Here is a 22,630-nt window from a genome sequence, read left to right as displayed (position 1 = left end):
AAAATATTTTCCAGTGACAAATGGGTAGACATTTGACCAGCCATAATATTAATTATTTTACTCAGAATTAAATCATTTGCCGTTATGTATTTAAAGTCCCACTGATCCAATAAATCCTATGGGCAGGATCACCATTTGCATGTGACCAACTTCCTGAAATGTCAATCTGGCTGTTAAAACCAGGACTATCCCCATATGACTTTCACTGGCCATCTGTCTTTACAATACCATTGGTTTTTGATCATTTCCAAAGGTTTTAAAGACTAGGTGCAATTTGTTTCTATTTACCTATTACCCATGCTTTTGAGTTCTTACTCCTATATCACTAGTTTTGTTTCATTTGGTTTAGATCTATCCTTAGAAGGATAAGACAGGATGTTTGCATTAGTTGGAACTGTAATTAACTAAGTCCAGAATAAAAATAAATTAAAAACATGGTATTTTAACACAAACATATATGCAACAAATTAAGAAATAAAGTGATGTTTAACTTTGCAATGCATTGCAATGACAGGGAAGTAAAACATACTAGAGCAGGTCTGAGTACTATCTCAGTACTATGACAAATAATAAAAAAACAGCATTTTGTATGCTAAACATAATTCGTGTTCTGCATTTGGCAAAAACACACTGCAGGTTAAATGGAATCCTCAAAAAAACTTACTTCCAAATTGACAACACAGACACAAGCATCATCCTAAATCCAGTAATTCCCACATGTAGCTTTTGAAAGCCATTTCTAAAATGTCTTTGTTATGCCTACTTATCTGTACCGTCCATATGCTTTGAAAGAAATAAACAGCTTTTCGTGTGCACCTCCCTAAACAGTCTATTTGAAGACATGCCGCCTCACCAAAACCAGATGTCAAGCTGCCTAACCTCTCACGTGATCCCTGCACCAGTGTGATGTGCATGCTTGGCTCTGAGCTTGCAAAAGATGCACATGAATAAAATAATAGATTGCAATTCAGTATTTCAAAAAATCTACAGTCATTAGTTCTGATGTCATCACCTGCAGAAACAAATCTTTACAAAAGAGTACAAAGAAAACATCTGTTTTCCCCTCCCAGTTACAATAAGCCAAAACCAAATATAATCATAATACCGAATATATAGTATATAATAGTACTGTATATATAATAGGTTGATTCTGTTATCTTAAAGGTTACAATGCTGTCCTCTTATTTGTTAAAAGGTATCAAAAAATTAAAAAATCCATCACTAAAAAGGATCTTTAGGCTTATTTCTAACATGAACCTTAAGATAGAGAACCTTGAGATTCTACAATTTTGTCACTTGTCATTAAAAAACTTTGAATAAAGTTGTTCTATTCAACAACACATTCTAAGATGTCCTCCAAAAAAGTAATTTTTGGCCCTGCCTACAAAATCAAATCCTGCTATGAAAAAGACCTTATTCAGTTGGCATATTACACTGGTTATTTTCAATATTTTTTTTTATTATTCTTTTTATTTGTCAAATATTGTACTGAACAATAAGTACTATATAACAGGAAATTGAATAGTGGAGTTTTATACTGAACTTTCATTACCACCACATTCCACTGAGTGCTCCTTTTAATACAAGGTCATAATTTTCCTTCCCCTTCCCAAAGAAAAAAATGTACAATGCAAGTAGGACCTGCTACTCTGAACAACCAGGACTCAGAATAATGACCTGTTGACAGTGTGAATCAGTTTACACCTCACACAAAGTGCTGTTTTGGCAAGAGGAGCCACAAGACGCCCTACAATAAGTCTGTTAACTCCCTGTTTGCCCTCTCCTCTCCTGCTTCACACCACCTTTTCCCGTGTCATTCCATGAGTTTACCAGGTACCAGACTTGAGCACTACAAGCCTCAGAGAGAGATGCACAATTATCTTGCTTTGTGGAAAAATCAACATTCAGTGATAAAGCATAAATCAAAGCTATCCAAGTAAGAGGAGCAATTGAATAAAATCCAAGGAACAAGAAACTTGTTTAATAAACTTGACCATGTATTCACACATTTTATAAAGGTGCTAAAGGTGGTTATACAACATTTTAGTTTCAAACCAGGCTTATCCTACTGGATTGGAAAACAGTAAAGAAAATGGAACTGAAAATGGAAGATTAACCATGTGACTATCTTCATGACTATGCCAGCTTATAAAACCCCAAAGCTTTGAAGGTTCAGCAAATGTCTTGGTATCTGCTTCCGTACAGGATAAATATGTGCTATGTTACACACACAGCTACAGTATTTGCAGGGCAGATTTGAAAAAAAAAACGAAAACTGTGTCAAGAGGGTTCTTTGTAGTTTGTTTGATTTGCATTTTGTTTTCAAGTTTTCAAAGAGAGACATAAGCAAGCAGATGTTCACCATTAAACAGCTTAATGTAGATAACACAGAAAGGGATAAAACGCTCATTTGAAATGTATGAATAGCCCACATGTCTTGTTGGATTCTTATAGCTATGCAGTTTACAGGTATGCAGGTTTTCAGGTCATGTAATACATTATTAAAAAAAGTCATTAGACTGCTTGTGCTTAAGTCTCTAGCACTAATGGAGGATATAGGGATAGCCTACCCAAGCTCTCCTTCTGTATGTCTAATACAGTCAAGTCTGTCAGTTTTAGTCACTGTACCTCCTTCCCTAGGGAAAAGCATAGAGTATATGCTGGGCAGACATGGAAGTTAACCTCTATATTCCACCTTTCTGTGTTCACCAAAGCTGACAAGAGGACTCTTCCAACACTTTTTCCCCTCATTTTCTTCTTTTTTCAAAGCAATCTCTGCTTTGAGGTATGCAACAGCAGCTGTTTGCATGCAGATTTACAAATTGTGGTTTCCATGGGAACCAGGCTATGAATCTGAGGAGATTCACACACACATACAATGCGTATCAGATTCTTTTTCACATTTATGTAATGGGTGGGTGGTGTGGGTTATACTGCGTAGGATTCATCTCTATAATCTTTCATTCTCTCTAGAGGATGCTCACTTCTTTTTCTTCTCCCTGAGCCAAGCCTCCCCCACAATGACAGAGGTGCCTATTAATTGGTACATTTCTAGGGTGGCTACTATAATATAGTTATTCAGAAGACAAAATATTTGCAATAGAACAGCTTTTATGACCACAAACACAAAGACATAGGGGGATTTGGTTATTAAGTACATATGTTTGAGATAACTGTATATTTATAAGATCAATGTCTTTGTATGCTTAGCTTTTCCCCAATATTCACTTCTGCCTTCTGAAACTTGCTGACTGCTTCATGCTCCAACCTGGTGATGTTCAAACACGATTGCTGGCTTCCATTAGATAAATGAAGAAACAATTCTTCTTGCTATTAAATAATTTTTCCTCCAGACTTATTCCCTTTCTTGGTCCTCATGTATTTAATCCTCAGCAAAAGGAAAGTAAAAGAGGGACAGAGAAACAGACCGAGAGGTAATGGCTGTATTCTTTCACTCAAGGGGAGATTCCTACTCAGCCTGTGGTCAGTCTGGGATGCTTGGGTCAACACTGTTTCCATGCCTCTTAACAGTGCGACACCACCAGGCACTCCAGGGGACCTAACAAGAGTCTGTGAGTGCTTTTAGTGGTTTTTGCTATCAATTTTATGACCTTATCTACTGGATTAGGTGAGACACACTGAGGTCATCAAGACCACATATTGTGTGTAAAAGTGGGAGAGACCATTCCTTTGTGGTTTTTGCAACAAAGACACAGATGTTCCCTTAGTGCCCAGAAGACAAACAGTACATTATCCTCTTATCTCTGACAGTTAAAATATTTGTTGGGGGGGGTCAGAAAATCAGTCATATTTACCTTTGTAATTAATTGCGCTTTTATGCTGGTCATTTTACATCACGGCAGAGATGTTCAAACCAACCGAGCAACAAACAGATTGATTTCCCACAACAGCATTTAACAGTGCAGCTTGATTTCACAGCTGAGTGCATGCAACAGATAGTAAAGTCACTCATGGTATGCCCTTCCACATTCCTGTTAAACCACACAGCTGACTTTGAAATGAATAGGAAACCACGATTTAACCATCAGAACCCATTGAGGCAAAGAACAAAAATAAAAAAAACAGTGTTTTTCTCATAAGTGATTTATTTGGGGTGGTTTCTCCCCCTAGCATGCTCCTCTGTATCCAGCAGCAGCTTCATTGCCAATCAATGTGATGTATGACCCTTGCCTTCTGCTGCGTTAGATTCCAATGCAACCAGAAGGCAGAGGGATCAACACCAGCGGTATCTGAAGTGATGGGTAAGCACCCAGCTGCAGCAGTGAACCGGGACACCAGCCCCAGCCTCTGATTTTACAGCTCAGTGGATTATGTAAGGCGTGCTGCGATTCTCCAGTGAGAATAGGGCTCCCCTGTAGTTTGAGTCTGGCACCAAAAAAAAAAACAAAAAAAAGGAACCAATTTTTTGCCTTTACAAAAAGTGAAGTTCTTGTTCTCTGTATACTTAAAATACTTCAGATATAATAGTTTCACTGAGGAGCTCATTCCTAGAAAACTATACCTCACATTACATCCATTTATGTGTTCATTTCACAATTAGCTATATAGTAAGCCTAGAAGACCTAATAAATCTTGGGTTTTCAAATATGTGTCACAATTGGTATCTTTGCTAAAGAAACAGCTTTGTTTTGGCTTTTTTCTTTCAGCCATGTGAGATACAGGTATACATATTTCATAACTAATCTAGATCTAATAATAGTTCACTAAAGCTTGGCAAAAAAATGGCCATCAATGGTTTCACTGCTGTCTTCAAAGTTATATACAATTATAACCAGAATGAATCTAAATTTGGCTTATATTTTCACCCAAGAATTCCATTAGAGGACATTATGATAAATACTGTAAATATTTCAACAGTATACTGTATAATATCACACTGAAATGAATTCAAGTGCAGACGAGGCTAGCTCTGCAATTAAACACACGGCACTCTTGGGGAAAACACATTGGAATAATTTAACAGCAAAGCTACAGTACCTGGCACACTGCATTTGCATAACACTCACAGAAACAAGAAGTGTACTGCCATCTGCAGAATGAGATTGTTCTGCAAAAAAGGAGCAGTATTTCTCAATTACACTGATTCTTTAAGAAAGGTTTTCTGTGTATTGAAATAAAAAGATGCTTCAAAGATGCACAGATGACAGTGTTATGTGCTTTTTTTAGATGGGACTATATTTAAGGGGTCACCTGTAAGCCATGTATTACTACATTATGACTGAAACGCAACTTTATTCATCAGCAGTGTCATTCACAAACTTAAGTTTATTAAACTATTCTTTTTTATCAGTGGTACCATTTTGAATTTTGGGAATGCAAATTGATCCTACTGAGTAACAGAAAAGGCTTCGGGAAATGAACTGAGTTGAGACGAAGGGTGCCAAAACTGATGTCGCAATGCCACAGGCAACTATAAACCTCCAACTGAGTGGTACATCAGGATATAGGAATATCAATACTAAAATAGGTTTGAAATTACTTTCTGTTCCAGAAATACAAAAACCAGTTGCTTCTGTAATTGGCATTGTAGGCACTCTTCCATCTGGACCAGAATCCAATTATGATAAAGGGGGACACCTTACTGTAGGATGTGCTTTCCTTTGGATGTGACATTAAATAATGGTCCTGGCTACTTGAACATTAAATATCCCATGGCAAAGTTTGTAAGGGTATGGGTGGTAACTCTGGAGGCCTGACTAAATTCCACTTTTTCACTAACTGGCTTCCCTAAATTTCATTGTTAATTCAATTGATCTCACTTCTCTACCTGATCTCCTGCATAGTGGGACGCCTGGCACATCATGGCTGTTGCACCCTAACCCAGGGTAATAATGAATGAAATGCGTCCCCTCCTATAACGTATGTGAAATGTAAATGCTTTGGGATCCTTTGGGATGAAAAGTCCTTTATGAATATAAGGAATTATAATTAATATTGTTGGTGCTGTTTTAGAAGTCATGGGACAAATAGAACAGTTTGATTTGTTGTTTGTTGTTGTTTTTTTTCTAATATCCCAGATGAAAGTCTCTATGAGCAAAAGATCAGCTTTTCTTCCTCTTAAGTTAAAAAAATGCAAGGTCTTCCTATAATTTTGCATTTATCTGCAAGGAGCAAAGAATCTCACTTTCATTAAAAAAAACAAAAGTTCATTTAATGATGAAAAGATGATTTTTCTTTAGTGCAAAACTTTTTTGTCACTAATATGTAAATACAAACTACCTGAAAGCTTATTAGCCTTCTAATTAATTTTTTGTCTGTTCCCACTTTAACTGTCATTTATTTATTGCTGTATATATTTAGCCTATTGTTAAATGTGTTATACTCACATGCTCATATATTTCAAGTCTAAAGCTTTGCCATTAACACACCACAGATGTGATGGGGAATTAAGTATTTTGGAAAACTTTATTGGCTGACAGACCCTGGGGCCTTCAGGCTTTTTTGCAGCTGCATGTTGCAGTTTCCATGGAAACAGCAAAGACTGCGCTTGGTACTTTTGTTTCTTAGGACCACAGCAATTTTTTTTATTTAAAACTGAAAATCGAAACTTAAAGTAATATCAGAAACTCTGAGGAGAAACTGCCATTATGCTCAAGGAACGTATGAAGCAGGTCAAAAGGAGATGTAACACATTTTGTGTCCAGATTAAAAAAATGATTTGTGGTTTCCATTGCTTTCTTGTTCCTGACTGAAAATTTACTTTGTCAGAAGTTATAGAATTTGAGTATCAGAGATAAGAGTTTCAATAAAAAATACAAACACATGCAAGCTTCTTTCCTCACATACTCCAAAAAGGCCATCATTCATCATCAGCAATTGCTATAGTGTTTTTTTTAATGAAATGACTCAACACAAATAATTATTACCTAGCTTTAATCCACTAATCGTGAATCCACAGCAGAAATAGGAAACTACACAATTAACAGTGACTGACATATGAGAAAAGATATATGTCACAGTCCATACTCAAAGCATTTAGGTCTTTCAGTTCACAGAAATATTTTAAAAAACAGTCTATTGCAGAAATACATCATGGCTTTGATCAAAATTATGTGGCATGATACAAACTTTTTAGATGAACTGTTCACCAAAATATATCTGTGCGCTACACAACATAATATTAGCTTCTTTAACTGACATACAGTAGTACGTTAGTCATCCAATTAAGTAAAAGCCAAATTCCCCAGAAAACCAAATATTTTTGTATCCCTAGAAAGGGAGGTTCTTCCACTATTATAGGTTTTATTCACATAGGAACTCTATTTTTCTCTGAATTAAGGCACAAGATCTGTTTTTGCTCCAGCTATTTCATTTTGTTGTTCTCGTTTGAATGGAATTTCTTCTGGTTTGAAATGCGTTCTCATCTGTAGCCACTAGATGTCACCCTTTACAAACCGTATAAGTATGTACAGCACCGTCAGAGCAATTCAGATAGGAATAACTCTTAATTCCATCTTGTGTACAGCCACAGATGGTAAATTGCAATCAACTAATTTATCAGAAACATAGTAACAAAACCTTTATTCCTATATTTCTACAATTAGTTTCAATATCATATATAAATATATTTAGAGCGATTTAAATTAATATCTTAATATACTGTAAAAGGGCTGTCACGTTTCCCTTAAAAATAATAGCGAAGACCAGCTTTAAGATGATAAAAATCATTGCTCTAAAAACTTTTTTTTTGCTCATTCGTACAAAAGTAAGACCTTTTTCTGGCAGTGACATTTTTCACATTTTGTGGTTTTAAGTGGGAGCGAGTCCCCAAGGTAGCACAGCCTGGAGAAACAGAAACAATTTCATAGTTTTAAGAGAGAGTCATCTTTCATTGGATTATTTCAGAAATTACTTTGTGCTCAGCAGAGGGAGAGGTAGAGAGCATACCAATGAGATTTATAGAGGAGCTGCTTGTTGTATAGATAGAATGCTTCTAAGGCATAAATATAAAGAATAATACTGTATTAGATAGCAACAGAAAGTCTTGTATAGAGTACATTTAAAGTATGATAAAATGAATCGCTCAAAGGTATACATTGAAATAAACAAAACTACAAAAAAGGATGAGTACTACTTTCACATTTCACATAAAAATAAATTACATTTGATAAAAGCTAATTCTGTTTAAGTTTGATCTGTACTTTGCAATCACTTGAAACAGCAAATGTTACTCCTGTGTTAACGTTCCAGTGGTAATCCAAACTAGTTATGAGGTTCATTTAAACTTCACAAGCAAAGTACAAAGCAAGACACTTTCAGACACAATACAGGTCTTATATATAGTAGCTGCACACTATCTAAAGAAAAGGTGGGGATTTTATGTGACTGCTTTTAGACAACTTTGTGATGCCCAGCTTCTTATCCTTTAGAGACAGTCCTCTCAGGAAATGATGATTCAATTACAATACTGAGACTCTCCGACTCTCCTCTGGGGATGGATCTCCTTGGAATAAAAGAATTGTGAACATACGAAAGAGTACAAAAAAGAGGAGGCCATTTGGCCCAGCTGGCTTGTTTGGTAGTTACTAGCTAGTTGACTCAAGGATCTCTAGAAAGAAGAATTTCTAAAAAGAAGTCAGAGTTTTGTCTTAATCTATAAACTTGATTACTTAACTAACTGTACCAGAATCTAGATCACTGATATAAATTAAGAAAAGTGGTCCTAATACAGATCCCTGTGGTATTCTACTAGTTACAGCACCCTGATTTGAGTAGTCATCACTTTTTTTTTACCAACTGATTTCTTTTTAATAACCAATTCTCAACCCAAACAGTTGTGTTTCCCTGAATGCCTACCACCTGTAATTTGAGATCTAATCTTTTTATGAGGATCTTTATTGAAAGCCTTAAGAAAATCTAAATATACCACATTAAAAGGCCAGTGTGTATCCGTTACTGATGTTGCTTGTTCAAAGAACTCTAAAAGAGCCAAAGAACCTTTTCTTAACCCATGCTGACCATTCTCTAGTATTCGATTATCAAAAAGGTGATCCTCAAATTTTGTTCAAATAATCGTTTCTATTACATTTAATGGAAGTCAAACGTATACAGTAGGTCTATAATTAATTGGTACACTGTTCTCACCTATCTTCTGGATGGGCATTAGATTAGCAATTCTCCAGTCCGTGGATAAAACCTCAGTCTTGAGCATAGTTGGAAATGTGGCATTAATGGCTTCTGAATAATGTCTCTTGTTTACTTGACTACAATTGGCAAGAGTAATGATTATTCAGTATCCAGTACTGGCATACAGTAGCATGCTAGACCGCTGTCTGTGAACAAGAATTCCTGTTTGTCCTATCCTGTTTTACACATCTGCAAGCATGTCTGGGTTCATGCAAGACATTACTGGCAACTTTCCCCAAACAAGTTTGTTTTAACTAGTGGTATACAGTATAAGGTTAAAAAGCCTTTTTGCATGTCACAATCTACAGCAAAAAATAACATCATTAAACTATAAAAAACATAAAAAACTAATAATTTTATTTACGCAATGTCTTGCAATTACTTTCCAACGGATCTGAAAAAATAATAATTCTCTGTCTCGCATAAGAACTGCAAATGTAACAACCTTAAGGAAAAACTTTTCTGTTTAAAGATCTACTACTATAAATATCCTTAAATGTGTACAAGAAATTAGGTCTGATTTAACAACAATACAGTTCAGACCACTAATTTCTTTGGTGTAATGAACAGTAATGAATATATAAAGCCTAGTAAAAGATAAAATGTAGGCAGTGACTTTGCCAAGCAGTTGGACCCATAAGCCACAATTACTGTTTGCATCAGGATGCCAATTATGTGATTGCGAAAATGCAGACTGTTGTTCTTAGCATGTCAAGTCTGCTTCTTCGATGTTTTAAGGATAAGCTGCTGCAGGAACAGTCCCAGTATTATTCTTTAAAGGGTTAAATAGATGAAAAGTGTTTCTACTTCATAATTATGGGTTATATGGGAGAGTGTGCCCTGGAGAGATTAGTTTTTACCTAATGCTGATAAGATGATTACATCTATTTCAGGAGGCATTAGTTCCAGGGCAGGGTTAAAATGATGTTTTATTACAGAATTCATAAAAAAACCATCCCAACCCCCACAGATTCCTATTCATACATCCATCATGATGGTGAAAGATGCTGCATGTGGAGAAAGCACTTTCCTTAATGTAGCCAGTGCTATAAACTAGGCACATCATTCCAAAAAAACACATAAAAGAGCATAAGTTTAGAGAGAAGAGCACAATTCCAACAGATGAATGGAAAACAGATGAGAACTCAGAAAACATTCAAGCGACCAAGTTTAATGTGTTTCTACTCAGAACTGTTTTAATATTTGAAAGCTGAGTTTTCAGTCAGAATGTTATAATCCAACAATCAGTAAGTTGCTTTAATCAAGTGCAGGTATGGTAGGATTAGGGCCACAATCAAATTATTTAATGACAACAGAAGGGTAGCCAAGTATCAGGAATTATGTATGTGATTGTCTGTTTTCTCCAGCACCTTGTTACTCTATTAAATTAAGACATTACTCTGAAATGCAGTACAGTGATTCCCAAAAACAGTTGCTTAAAGCAGATGTTACCTGAAAACAGTACTGGGCATGGTATGAGTCATTTATTCTCACTGGAATAAAAAGAGACCAAATGCAGAATTCCATGGTATTATGGATCAGCTGATTCTCTCCTATATTCTGCAAACAAAATGGTACTAAGAAGACAAAGTCCAAGCAGTACAACACTCCATTAATACAAGTTAATATTATTTCATTGTGCCATTCTAAAAAAAAACACCTATAGTGTATGTTGTGTTTGGCAAATTATCTTAATACTGTATATGCTGTATTGTAGATAATTCTGCATGGATATGGCAAATAATGGCATATAATTGAACGCAAGAAATCAAAAACATCAAGTTCAAAAGAAAAAATGAGTCAATCCAAGTTTAAGCAAAAACTCTTAACTGCAGCTTTAAGTCGGAGCTGAAAGACCAAAATCATTAGCATGCATAACAAATGTTATTGTGATTAGGCATGATAAAATAAGTCCAGAGATGGAAAATAAACCAAGCAGTTGACTCAGTATAATTTAGGCTAACCAAATTCATTTAACTTTTTTTTTAAATTGAGAAATATATTGTTAAGCAAGGAAATATTGAGCTCTGGAGATATTCTGTTGACTCAGCAGAAAAGCCATACACACACTAGTAATTACTGTCACAGAATTGCTACTCTGAAGTAACCAAACAAACTACCAAGTGATGGCAGCTATTTTAAAAATATCACAGGCATGGCAAAGCCTATTGGCAATATGTCGCAGGTCTTGAAACGCTATTGCAAATCATATTCTCTGTCCATTTAAAAGAGCACATGGTATTTATGGTACCATTCAATCAGGCTTGCTTCAGCTCAGGATGCCTTTTTCTGAGCTTGATATGTTTCAACTGGTGTGACGTGGAACACAAGTCGTAAAGTCTCAGAGAAGGTTTTGCAGCCTTGCTTAAATCAATCAAACTAAAGGGAATTAAATAGTAGTGAGGTGTCGCAGTTCCCTCTCTTCACTCCACTCATGTTCACTCAATCTCTCCTCCCTTTCTCCTGTGTCCTGGGCACATCAGGACTGCAGAAATTCTAACTGCCTTTTTCTGCCTGTCCTGCTGCTTACTGAGACTGTAGACTCTGTAGACCCTGTGTCCACTCCTACCTGCAATACACAGACTGTCATAATCATCACAATGCAAGTTCACCATACCGATTACGGATGTCGAGGTTGTTCAGGTCTCAAGAATCCTTCATCTTGTTTTTAATTCTAATATTTCAGACTTAACCTGTGATCCAACACAATGCAATTTGATACTAACCACTTGTTACCAGCACAATGTTAAATATCTATCACAGAAGTTCTAAACATTAGGGATAATTTATTTTGCACACTGAAACAGATGCATTGTCCAATTCAATAGTAATGAGATCATTTGACATACACATCATAGCGTTCATGCCCATTGCTGGCCATTGATTGGCAAATGAGACATTAATCTTTTCTGACTTCCAGTTAACACTAAATTAATCAGTCTCCCAGGTCTTTACAAATGTGTGATTTAAGGGTAACCTATAAGACCTGTTGGACTGGATCAGAGTTGGCCAGCACTGTATTATACTATACCTTGCATTGTTCTACATTTCTTATCCCACCAAAAATATATAATTAAATGGTTAATCAACTGCAAAAGGCTGAGCACAGAACATAACTTACTTCCAATCAATTCACGTTTGTTAAAATAATTTGCTCAGGACCCGACAAGTCTAAGCATGTTCCCATCATAGCATGAAATAAATTTGAAAGAGAAGATGCCTCAGATTAAGAATAATTCCTTTGTATAATTTCCAATTACAAATTGTACATAAACACATACACAGGCAAAAAATGTCTCAAGTAAGCAATATGGTGACACCAACACACACAAAGACTGTCAGCCTTGTCAGCATACAGTAAGTCTACTTAATGCTACCTGAGCACTTCAAATCTTTAGATAAGTAAAGACAGCTCTGACAGATAATCTGAGGGGTGACTCCAAACACCAGTGCCTTGTACAATAAAGTCTCAAGGCCTAATATACCATACTGTATGTATTAGCAGTAAAATTAATGTAAGCAATGTAGCAAAAAAAAAACTTACTACTAGATTATGTGTTCTAGGCAAATTATGTTCTGAATATTAAGACATCACAGCAGACTTCCATCAGGATTAACACAAAAGTTTGTGTATAGATATACAAACCATGTGAATATGTGTACAGAGGCCCTATATTGTTAAACTGATAAGAAGATGGAAGGATAAATATCAGTATTGTTGAGCACTTGTCAGAACAAAGTACATATGGATTTGTTTTCAGAAACAAAGTCGATTAAGGGTTTTATATATATACACAAATGATTGTATTTTAAAAGGAAATGACATTATTAGCATTATATCAAATTAATGTCCTTTGAAGCAATGACCTGCATATGTAGCCAAAACAATAATACATTTAACAAAAACACATTCTGCACTCTAAGCTTGAAGTTCAAAAGAAATATAACTCGGTATTATGTATCCAGGTGAGATAAGAGTGGCGATTCAGCAAATCAAGACACACTAATTTTTCACATCGAAAGGTCAAGTTGTACTTCCAACATGAAACCAAAAGTATGCAGATTCCCATTCTGTGTGCAGATTTACTGAGAAAAAAGAAGGAAATATAATACAGAAACTTCACAGACAAAAATGCCATTCAAGTCAGCTGTTGGAGGTTTTCTATATAACCTCTCAAGAAGTGTGCTGGGATTTGTTTAGTGACATTTGGTCTCACCTACCTAACAGAGCTTGAAACAGGCTGCTTTTGAAGATTCCCATAACCCTCAAAATGGCCGTTTTTAGCTGCTGCTCCTCAGGCCTTCTTAGTTTGGAACAGTAGTCTTCCAGTAGCCCTAAAGCTCGAGCTGTGTCTATATTAAAGGCGGAAATAAGATTTGTTAGTCGATAAAAAATGACAACAGAGTCATATTAACATTAAAAAATCAGCAGTTTTAGAACACCTGCCTGTCAGTAACTGTCATCAACACCAGCAAGAAAAAAAAAGAATGAAAATCACATCTGTCTTTACATCCATTTTCAAACTGCTTCATCCAATTCTGGGTCGCAGGGGATCCAGAACCTACTGCCGTAAGCAAATGGCGCAAAGCAGGCTACAATCTGGATGGGACGCCAATCCATCATAGGGCAGACACACTCACACCGGAGCCAATTTTCCCTGTTGCCACTTAACCTACCAGCATGTTTTTGAACTGTGAGAGGAAACCAGAGCACTTGGAGGAAACCCATGCAAACACGCACAGAACATACAAACTCCACGCAGATAGCAGTCCATCTCCAGAATCGAACACCGGACCCCAGCGCTGTGAAGCAGCAGTAGTATTCTCTGCACCAGTGTGCCACCAACCACAGTAATACTTGCAGAGTTTACATGGGAGAGCATTACCCATTACCTTTGCAAAACACCCCAGGCTTTGTCACTGGTGGGATCTCCCCTTGAAGAATGGCATTAAATCGAATGATTTGACAAAACAAATAAAACGGAAGATGCACACTACAACAACCTAAGTGAAACAGGCAACAGCATATATGTATAGCATTTCAAAATTAGCTAACATTAAAAAAAATGTTTTTACTGTTTAAAACAGTTCAGTTTTCTTCAATGGCAAGTACACAATTTCCTCATCATGTTTTCAGTGGAGCTGCAATGAAAAAATGCTTGATGTTATATAAATATATTGATGCACAATAAAAATACAAGTCCACATTTTCCATAAATTGCTCATGGGACACATTTATAATGTTATTTATATTTCAAACGGAGAGTGGGCAGGTTGGTTAAGCAACATCATTCCCTGAGATAACAAAACACTGAGCCCAAGTCATACAATTTCTCAAAGAGCCAAATACTTAATCTCATCATCATGCTTTGATCTGTATGAAACAAAATCCATCAGATTTAAGACCTGCATTTGTTTTGTGCATCTGTGTATTTGCATTTTGAAAATGATATGGATTGCAGTTTAATTGAATTTGGCAAATGAGAAGTTGTAAATGCAAGGATGTGTATTTATATGAAAGCTAATATACAATGAGCTGTATGTCAACAGATAACTTGAGAGGCTCTTTGCTGCGATGCAGAAATGTTGCACTTGGATCACATGTCCACTTGTCACACACAATAAGCGCCCAGTTTCAGATTGGGATGACACACGGAGGTACTGGCTGGCATCATTAGTGTGATCTGATCCAAGGACTGTGAATGATGGTGGCACTGATTTTATCAATACTTTTGTTTCAGTAAGATGATGCAATTTGAAAGAATTGCATAAAACCAAACCTTCCCTAAATGTTTAGGACTGCTCTGTATTAGCTCAGGAAAACTCATGTCTCAAGCAGAGAAGCTCCTTTTATTAGTAATGTCTTTATACTGAGAGCCTTACTTCAACAGACATTGAAAAATCACCCCACACAAGAAAATAAAATATTGTTGAAAACATTTCCTAATATACATTAGGAAAAAAAAAAATCTCAATATGTTGCTTTTTAACCAGTGGAAGATTAAATGTATTTATGATACAAGAAGTTCTATGAATGTGTTTATTTTGCATCATGTCATAATTCACCTTACGCAGGTCAAAGTACTTTTGCATCTGATGGTACAATGAAGACGTAGTAGTAATTGTATTTATCAAGTGCAAATTCTTCTTCTCTATGACACTGTACTTTCTATTGCATTCCCTCCATCAATGCTCATACTAATCTTAATGAAATGTTGTTTACATTTCCATATCAGCAATCAGAATTATTGAAAAGTAAGGATATATGCAGGATTATGTATTTTTTTTATTAGATTAATGAAAAATGTCAAATGATGTCAAAGGGATTTAAATCTACCTTGAGCAAGAAAGGAGAAACAGTTAGAAAAGATAGATTGCTTATTTTTAAATGAAGAATGTTTCATGGGAAGAATGTGTTTCATCATTTCAGTATTTCCAGTCTCATATCAATGTTTAAGCTATGGGCCTAAATTGCTGTGTAGATTTCAAAGAATACATGATTTCAAATATTAAAAAAAAGTTGACACAGATTTCCTTAAGGAACATATAATTATTGAAGGAGGGCCTGAGATCATTTAGGGTTACATGTGGGTAACCCACACTTTACATCTATTTCCATATGGATCTCAGCCTTACAGCTGTCAAATATTAATATTATATATAATATAAGATTCATATGCTCTAAGGAGCATTCCACATCCACAAATCTCCTTGAAGGTTAAATGAGCAAAGCTGTGCCACACATATATTAATGTGAATACAAAAATGTTTCATATTTACTGACACAAAACAGAAGGTCATGTTCATTCTTTAATGTAACAAAAGTTAGGGGGAAAAGTTTATTAAGGAAAAATCTCCAACATTATTTAAAGCTACAAACTTGTTTCAAAATCCAATTCAAGGCCATGCACATTTGCAGAGAAGTGATTTGCTGTTAGAGTCAAATCCTTAGGCATTTAAAAAAATAAACTACTGAGGCTTTGTTATCCAACTGCTATGGCTGGCAAGTTGTGTATACCAAAGCATGCACCAGCTATACTATGTATAATATACCATATACTGTATAGTATATAGTAGTTCTGAATACCATAAATACAGATTTAAGTATTATAGGGTAAATTATTGCTAAGTGGCTCTTTCTTTTGGATAAGATTATTTTATAGACACATGCTTAGACACGTTTGCAGTAATCTAAGCAGTAAAACCTAATATAGTACCGTGCATTGTTCATTGGCATGATCATGATCATGAACTGAAAGAACAACTGTCAGAAAGGGCAGGCCTAACCGATGCATTACTAAAGTGCGTGAACATTACTTAAATAATTTGCTGAAGAAACAGACTCATTTAACTTTTTTCTAAAAGTTTTACAATTTGTTTCTGACCAGGGGCAGTCCGGCGAGAGATTTAATGGGCAGAGAGCCTGGCCAAGTAATGTGGAAAGGATAAGAAAACGCTTGTGGAAAGAATTTGAAAATCTCTGTCGTCGATTTCTGGTGGCTACAGGAATAGTCTCAAGAGTTGTAGGCTACATTCTGCACACTACTCTGCAACTGTTCGATTTGAACGAAAAGACAAGAAAAAAAGTAGATCTCAAAATAAAAAGGTTGATGCTTAATGATTAAGGATTAATGCTTGCTGTGTTACAAACACTATTTCAAGAAATGTGCAAGAAACTGCCTGAGTGATAAAAGATCAGGTAACGTTTTCTGAATTAAAAAAACAAATGTAGAGCTGTACAGGCTATATCAAGAAAACTTACATGGGGTAATATTATGACCAGAATGATTATAATAACAACATTGTGTTAACATGAGGTAACAACAGCTTTGCTTCTGTTAATGCCAACTATGGAAACATCCATGAGCTCTATAACTTCTTCAGTGCTGCAGACGAGACTCCTTTTTAAGCATTTAATCTTATAATCTTAAATATCCTTAGTTTGTAAATGGCTATGAGCAGCACATGTTTAGAAAGCAGTTTGTTTCAACAGCAACAACAACAGCATTGTTAAAATGCGTGTTAGAAAATATTATATATAAAAATGCAATACGATAGCTTTAGGTTAGTTTTGAAATGAAGCTTCAAACGTTTACTTCTAGGTGGAATCTTTAACCAAAATTACGTACATGTATATTGGTTGTAACTAAAGTATCAGAACAGTATTCTGATGCAAAGCTTCCATTTGGCCTGTTTATTTGTAAGTGATCAGCGCAGGTACCAGTTGGTCCCGATAAACCGTGCTCAGCCACAGATGCAGAATGAATGGATTATTCAGGTGAATGGAGTGGCAATGTGCGGACCTTGACTAAATCATGCTAATGTGAATGAAATGTGCATGATTTCACTTGAAATTGGTCAATGAAGAAAGACAACCAGTGCTTTGAGCTTGCAGATCACTCACCTTTCTTTCTAACTGGCATCCTTATTTTTTTCCTCACCCCCAAAGTGCTCAAGATGGTAATCCTATGAGTTTTTCCCCCCTTTTAGATACAATAATGTATAAAAAGTTCCCGGGCAAATATGTAAACTGTGTTCAACAGCGTTACTGGTGAGAGTTCTGTGTCAGAAATGAAGCAGCAGGCGGAACTCAATAGAAAGCTGTCATCCACTGGCACAAGGTGTATGACCGACTCCAGCGGCAGAGCGGCTGACTGCGCAAGACAATAGGTGACATACACTGTACCAACATGCAAGGCTTGGCTTTTGCAGAGTTTATTCTGTTTGACGCAAATATGAAGGTTGGCGCATCAGTTCGATTGACAGTCTTATATAGATCCCCACTGTTGCGAAGTCCATTTTTATTCCCAAATATCCCTCAAGTGTCAAAATACAGGAAAAGCACAAAATGCACGCCCGCACACAGGTGTCTTTTCCCTCCCCCCTTAGTAATCGGCGGTGTAGACACGGTTCATCCTTTGAGGGAAAGCGCTGTATGGTATTCCCAGCCAGAACAGGTTAGCATGGGTGTTGTGAATGTTTTTTTTTTCTCTTCTTCTCAGAAGATATCAATCCAGAGATTTTCAACAGCGATTGCTTTGGTTTACAGTTACAGGAAGAACAAACGTTGAAAACAACTATGCCAACTCTTCAACCTCTTAATTCAGGGGAAACTTTTCTTGTTTCACGCTGTTCTCCGGTAAGATCTCCCGAGTTCCAATCACTTTCCTCCTTGTTAATCACTAGCCGCCCGCTGGCATGATGTCAGTGATCCTCCCATGTGATGAACAGAGGGTTTATAAAAGAAAACCAATCACAGTCTCAACAAACATTAAAGGCACAGTAATATACTCAGAAGTTAAGAACAACGCAGTGTCCAAAAAAATGATGCGAATTACTTATGCGTACAATAATATTTGTTTCATGAAGCGTAAAAATATATTTTCACTCTTCGTGTTGTTTAAGTGTCCAGGTGATCATCGAAATACAGATTCAGTTGCAATTTGAATGTCCATGCAACCAGTGTAAACCCGTTTAAAAATTCTTCACATTGTCTGTAGTATCCACTTTTGGTTCAGTCTAGGATGCAGTAGTAGCCTACACATTCCAGTAACAATATGTTTAAAATATATTTACGTATGTTAAGAGCTGGAATAATGGTTAAAATACTTTCGATGGAAAAAATATTAGTTTAGATCACAAAAATAGCAGTTATAAAGTGCAGCAACTATGCAACTGTTTATTTACAGTCTATGGTACAGAATTATCTTTCTTTGAGGCTTGCGAACTGTAACTGACTGGTTGCTACGTTATTTCGAATCGTAGGTCTTTTGTAAACTGACAGATGTCTCATAATCAGCTTGTCAATATATAAAAACACCATCTACATTAGGTAAAGACCCTGGTCGCTGAAATTACGATAATAACTCGGGCAACAGCATTTTCAGTATCTTCTTTCTCGCACAACATAATCTCCACTGATTGCGACGCCTATCGGAAAATCCTTGCAAGTTTATCAGGAAAAACGCATGGCTGTGCATTTATATGGTGCTATTTTGTACATTCAAAAATATTGCTTTTGCATTTTTCCGCCAGTGATTTAAAATCTAAAATAATGCCGTATCGACTTTCGTTACATCCTATTCCCGTTACTTCCCTGTTAAATCTACGGAGCAGCAGCAGCACACTCACCTTAGCAACGAAACGGATGGTTACTATCCACTTTGATTGACGGAATGCTATCCAATAGAAGGAGCCGTTTTTGCAGGACTGAGGGTGTCTTGACCAATGGGAAAACGGGAAAGCATTTCCTTAGTGTGAAGTTGAAAGTTGAATTTGTGTCCCACGTGGTGCAAGATGGCTGCCCCCGTGGAGATAGGCGAATGATCACTGATGATTTTATATTGAACTCCAGATTACAGAAGCGGCGAATAAAAGAATGCGATAAGTGCAGTGCTGGGGTAAGGCGATCATCTTCTATAACAGGCTTAAAACCCAAACCTAGGTTTGTATTTTTTTTGGACATTCAGGGGTTTTCCAAGGTCATAACATTCTAGTTGTCTTGAGAATTCGGTTAACCGATTTAATACAGTAGATAACAGTGTATATTTAAAAACCTAAAGTTTCGTTGATATTAGCATTATTAAGTTATCGACACAGTTGACCTAAAGTTAAATGTTGCAAGTATGTATTCGATTTTTGTAACATATATTTACAGCACGAAATCTTCAGAGTAATTAAAATGATTTATTAGTATTGCTTATAGTACGCTGGGCAAACGTGGAAACGGTTACCGTTTCATTATTCAGTAATGGAATATTTCATTGTGATGCTGATGATGTTAATTATTTGTTTCTCTATATGTAGAAAGCAAGATGTCCGAGAACAGAATCTCTCCATTTAACGATATGATGGAAAACGCACCCTCTAAAACTGCTGTCGTAGATCTTCTTTTGAAGAGGTTTGAACAACTTCCAGAAACAGACAGGTAAGCACTCGAGTGTGTTTTATCTCAAAACTACTTTTTACAGTTTGATTAATGTAAATTGACATATGATCATGCTCGGCTCTGCGGTAAGATTTGTCTAGGTTTACTAGGAATATTAGCGTTGATTATACTTTTACTCAAGACTACAAATTTAATACCGAAGACAGTGTTGTTTTAGGTCAACAATAAAAGAGACGTTAACTGCCATGAAAATTCACAAGCAATGTTAACGATCTTTTAGTGAAACTAAGTTAATCTTCTATCTCAATTTGCAGGAAATTCTTTGCATATGGTCCGATCTACCTGGGGATAAATGGAGCGTTTTCGGGACTGATAGCCAACAGTTTTTTCCGGCGAATATTAAATGTCTCTCAAGGCCGATTCACTTCAAGTTTACCCATGGCAGTACTTCCGTTTCTGACCACAGTAGCACTTTACCAAGGTACCATAACGAATCCTCTACTGTCAGGTTAGTAAATCGTGGCAAAGAAAATATTTTATATCACAAAATCAAAATGAAACCAGTTATATATGAAATGTTGCTGTGTTTCAGATAATTTCTTAGTCTTATTTCGGTTTTCAGGGGACTTGAACTGTTCTGTGTGTGTTCTGGTCAGAGGTGGACTGGTTGGTGCTGTTGCAGGTGGCCTTTATCCAATTTTGTTAGCCTTACCGGTAAACGCAGGCCTTGCAGTAAGGTAAGAGTCCCACAAGTCATGTTTATGTTCACATTACTTTATTTCCATAATGCTTTGCAGCATGTGACAGGCTTAAAATGTTTATAGTGAAAACTGCTGTGCCCCACCTAATGAATTGACCAACACTATTAGCTAACATGGTTTTGATGTTGTAGAGAGGTTACTGTTATATTCAGAACTTAGTAGTTGGGACCACTACTCGCTTAAAAAAAATTCTGCCAAGTTTAAGTGAAATGTTCCTCCCGTGATGTTTGATGTTCCAATTTAATTTCTTTCACCCACAGGTACTCCACTACTCCGATGCCAGAAAAGGGAAATGTATTGCGTTTCTGGATCACAGTTACACAACCGATCTTAAGGAAAATGAGCTTTGTGCTAATTCTTCAAGCACTTTTCGGCACTTACATGAGCTCACGGCATCATGATATCTATATAAAAATGCTTAAGCTGCCTGCTTCAGATAGAGAGGAAATGGAGTAAGAAAATCATATAAAAAGTAAACAGAATACTGCTGCCAGAATCATTTTGGTATGGTCAGTGTTCCCTTAATCAAATCTCTCATTTACCTCTATACAGAAGCACGAACATTTTTCAAGTTCTAAAACGCTCCATGTTCAACAAGGTGCATTTATTGCAAAATCAAGTACTATTAATTTTATAATGTGGCCTTCAGATGTGTATTGTGAAATTAAACATGGTCACATTAAAACTTTCCTTTTGGAAATCTTTTCCTGGTTTGTGATGGAATCAATGTATTTGTTTCAATTTAGGAGTCAAGGCTGATTAAAGAAAAAAAAACATTTGGTTAGTGGTTAGTATTGTGTAATGTTATTTAAACCATTATTCCTCCAACCTACTATTAAACAAAATCTCTTAAGTTGCTAAAACCACTAGTTTAATTCTCAGATGGGAGTTCAAGACAACAGCACATCATACCAGAAGTTTTTCCATAAGTAGTTTTCTATAGGTAAGATCAATCACCCAAGTACTTCACAAAACTTACATTTTAATAACTGCACAGAACCATCAAAACACTTTCAACAGTTTTATCTGTACAGTATAGAACTAAAAACGCTTTACCTCAAATGCCCTGCAAAACCCAGGTAACAGATGCAACCCAACCCTTAATACACCTACTACTATGCCATTAGAAATTGGATATATGCACTGTTATCATGGCACTGTCTCATGAGAAGAATCTTATCATTTGTAAAATTCTCAAAATAGAGGGTTCACAAATCAAATGGGCAATGAAATGAATAGGTACATTAATGGACAGTGGATTAAGAATTCCCCCAGGAGGAACTGGAATCTGTTTTTGGTGGACAGGGAAGTCTGGGTTTATTTACTTGCTGCAACCACGACCCTCACCAGGAAAAGCAGAGTGAAGATGGATGAAGAATTGCACTGCCCATTTATAATCCATTCCTATTTGGCTAAGGATGTAGCTTGTAAGATTTCTTACCTGTGTGGTTACTATAAAGTGTAGATGTCCCATTCAAACCATCTACAGCTCAATACATCTAAAGAATTTATATAATTTTGGTATTGGTTCTAGCAGAACATACTGAGTAGACATAATATGGTTTGGCACCTGAAGAAGGCTCTGCAGCCAAAGTGTTATGCTTTGATCCTTGACAATATATGACTAATTGTGGGCTGTGCATACTTTGTCTTCATCTTCTTTTAAGAATTTACAAGGGTAGTTTTCATACCAGATGGCAAGACTACAATTTTATAATATTGTAGAATAGCAAATGAAAGAATGTGTTAATCAGATCAAACAAGCAACATCACCCTAAGAAGCTAGATTGGCAGCCCATCTTTTATGTTCTTAATCCCACAATCCATTTCACCG

General features: G+C 36.2%; 2 protein-coding genes across 20 annotated transcripts in view; one reads left to right on the top strand and one right to left on the bottom strand.

Moving 5' to 3' along the window:
• The window catches only part of dlg2 (discs, large homolog 2 (Drosophila)), a 277,129-nt gene extending 257,760 nt beyond the window's left edge, over positions 1–19,369 (bottom strand). For 7 of the 18 annotated variants that reach the window (XR_015940024.1, XM_088638989.1, XM_088638988.1 and 4 more), the window contains exons 1-2: positions 17,552–19,259; positions 13,369–13,500 (exon numbers count right to left, since the gene is read on the bottom strand). Coding sequence is in view for 16 of the 18 variants with exons in the window: in XM_088638989.1 (XP_088495115.1) it covers positions 13,369–13,500; positions 17,552–17,570 (151 nt within the window). In the remaining 2 variants the exon portion in view is untranslated. The other 11 variants (XM_088639003.1, XM_088639005.1, XM_088639001.1 and 8 more) reach the window with 4 other exon arrangements.
• A 22-nt stretch (positions 19,370–19,391) lies between these two features.
• On the top strand, positions 19,392–21,484 carry tmem126a (transmembrane protein 126A). Of its 2 annotated transcripts, none has more exons than XM_088639020.1 (5): positions 19,392–19,547; positions 19,954–20,074; positions 20,350–20,543; positions 20,658–20,772; positions 21,057–21,484. In XM_088639020.1, the coding sequence occupies exons 2-5, from the start codon at positions 19,962–19,964 to the stop codon at positions 21,250–21,252; spliced, it is 618 nt and encodes a 205-aa protein (XP_088495146.1). In that variant the 5' UTR covers positions 19,392–19,547; positions 19,954–19,961; the 3' UTR covers positions 21,253–21,484. The 2 variants fall into 2 exon arrangements, with proteins under 2 accessions (XP_088495146.1, XP_088495147.1); XM_088639021.1 differs by having other exon boundaries at positions 19,420–19,591.
• Positions 21,485–22,630: the final 1,146 nt, after the last annotated feature.

This window comes from Lepisosteus platostomus, chromosome 7, assembly GCF_059453375.1.
Source record: "Lepisosteus platostomus isolate fLepPlt1 chromosome 7, fLepPlt1.hap1, whole genome shotgun sequence".
NCBI lineage: Eukaryota > Metazoa > Chordata > Actinopteri > Semionotiformes > Lepisosteidae > Lepisosteus > Lepisosteus platostomus.
Note: the sequence above shows the minus strand (reverse complement) of the source record. Positions and strands in the feature narration are given on the sequence as shown.

Coding starts and splice junctions, on each gene's coding strand:
- tmem126a (XM_088639020.1), top strand. CDS start 19,962: ATGTCCGAGAACAGAATCTCTCCATTTAACGATATGATGGAAAACGCA. Junction 20,544..20,657: donor AACGAATCCTCTACTGTCAG/GTTAGTAAATCG, acceptor TTCGGTTTTCAG/GGGACTTGAACTGTTCTGTG. Junction 20,773..21,056: donor AACGCAGGCCTTGCAGTAAG/GTAAGAGTCCCA, acceptor TTTCACCCACAG/GTACTCCACTACTCCGATGC.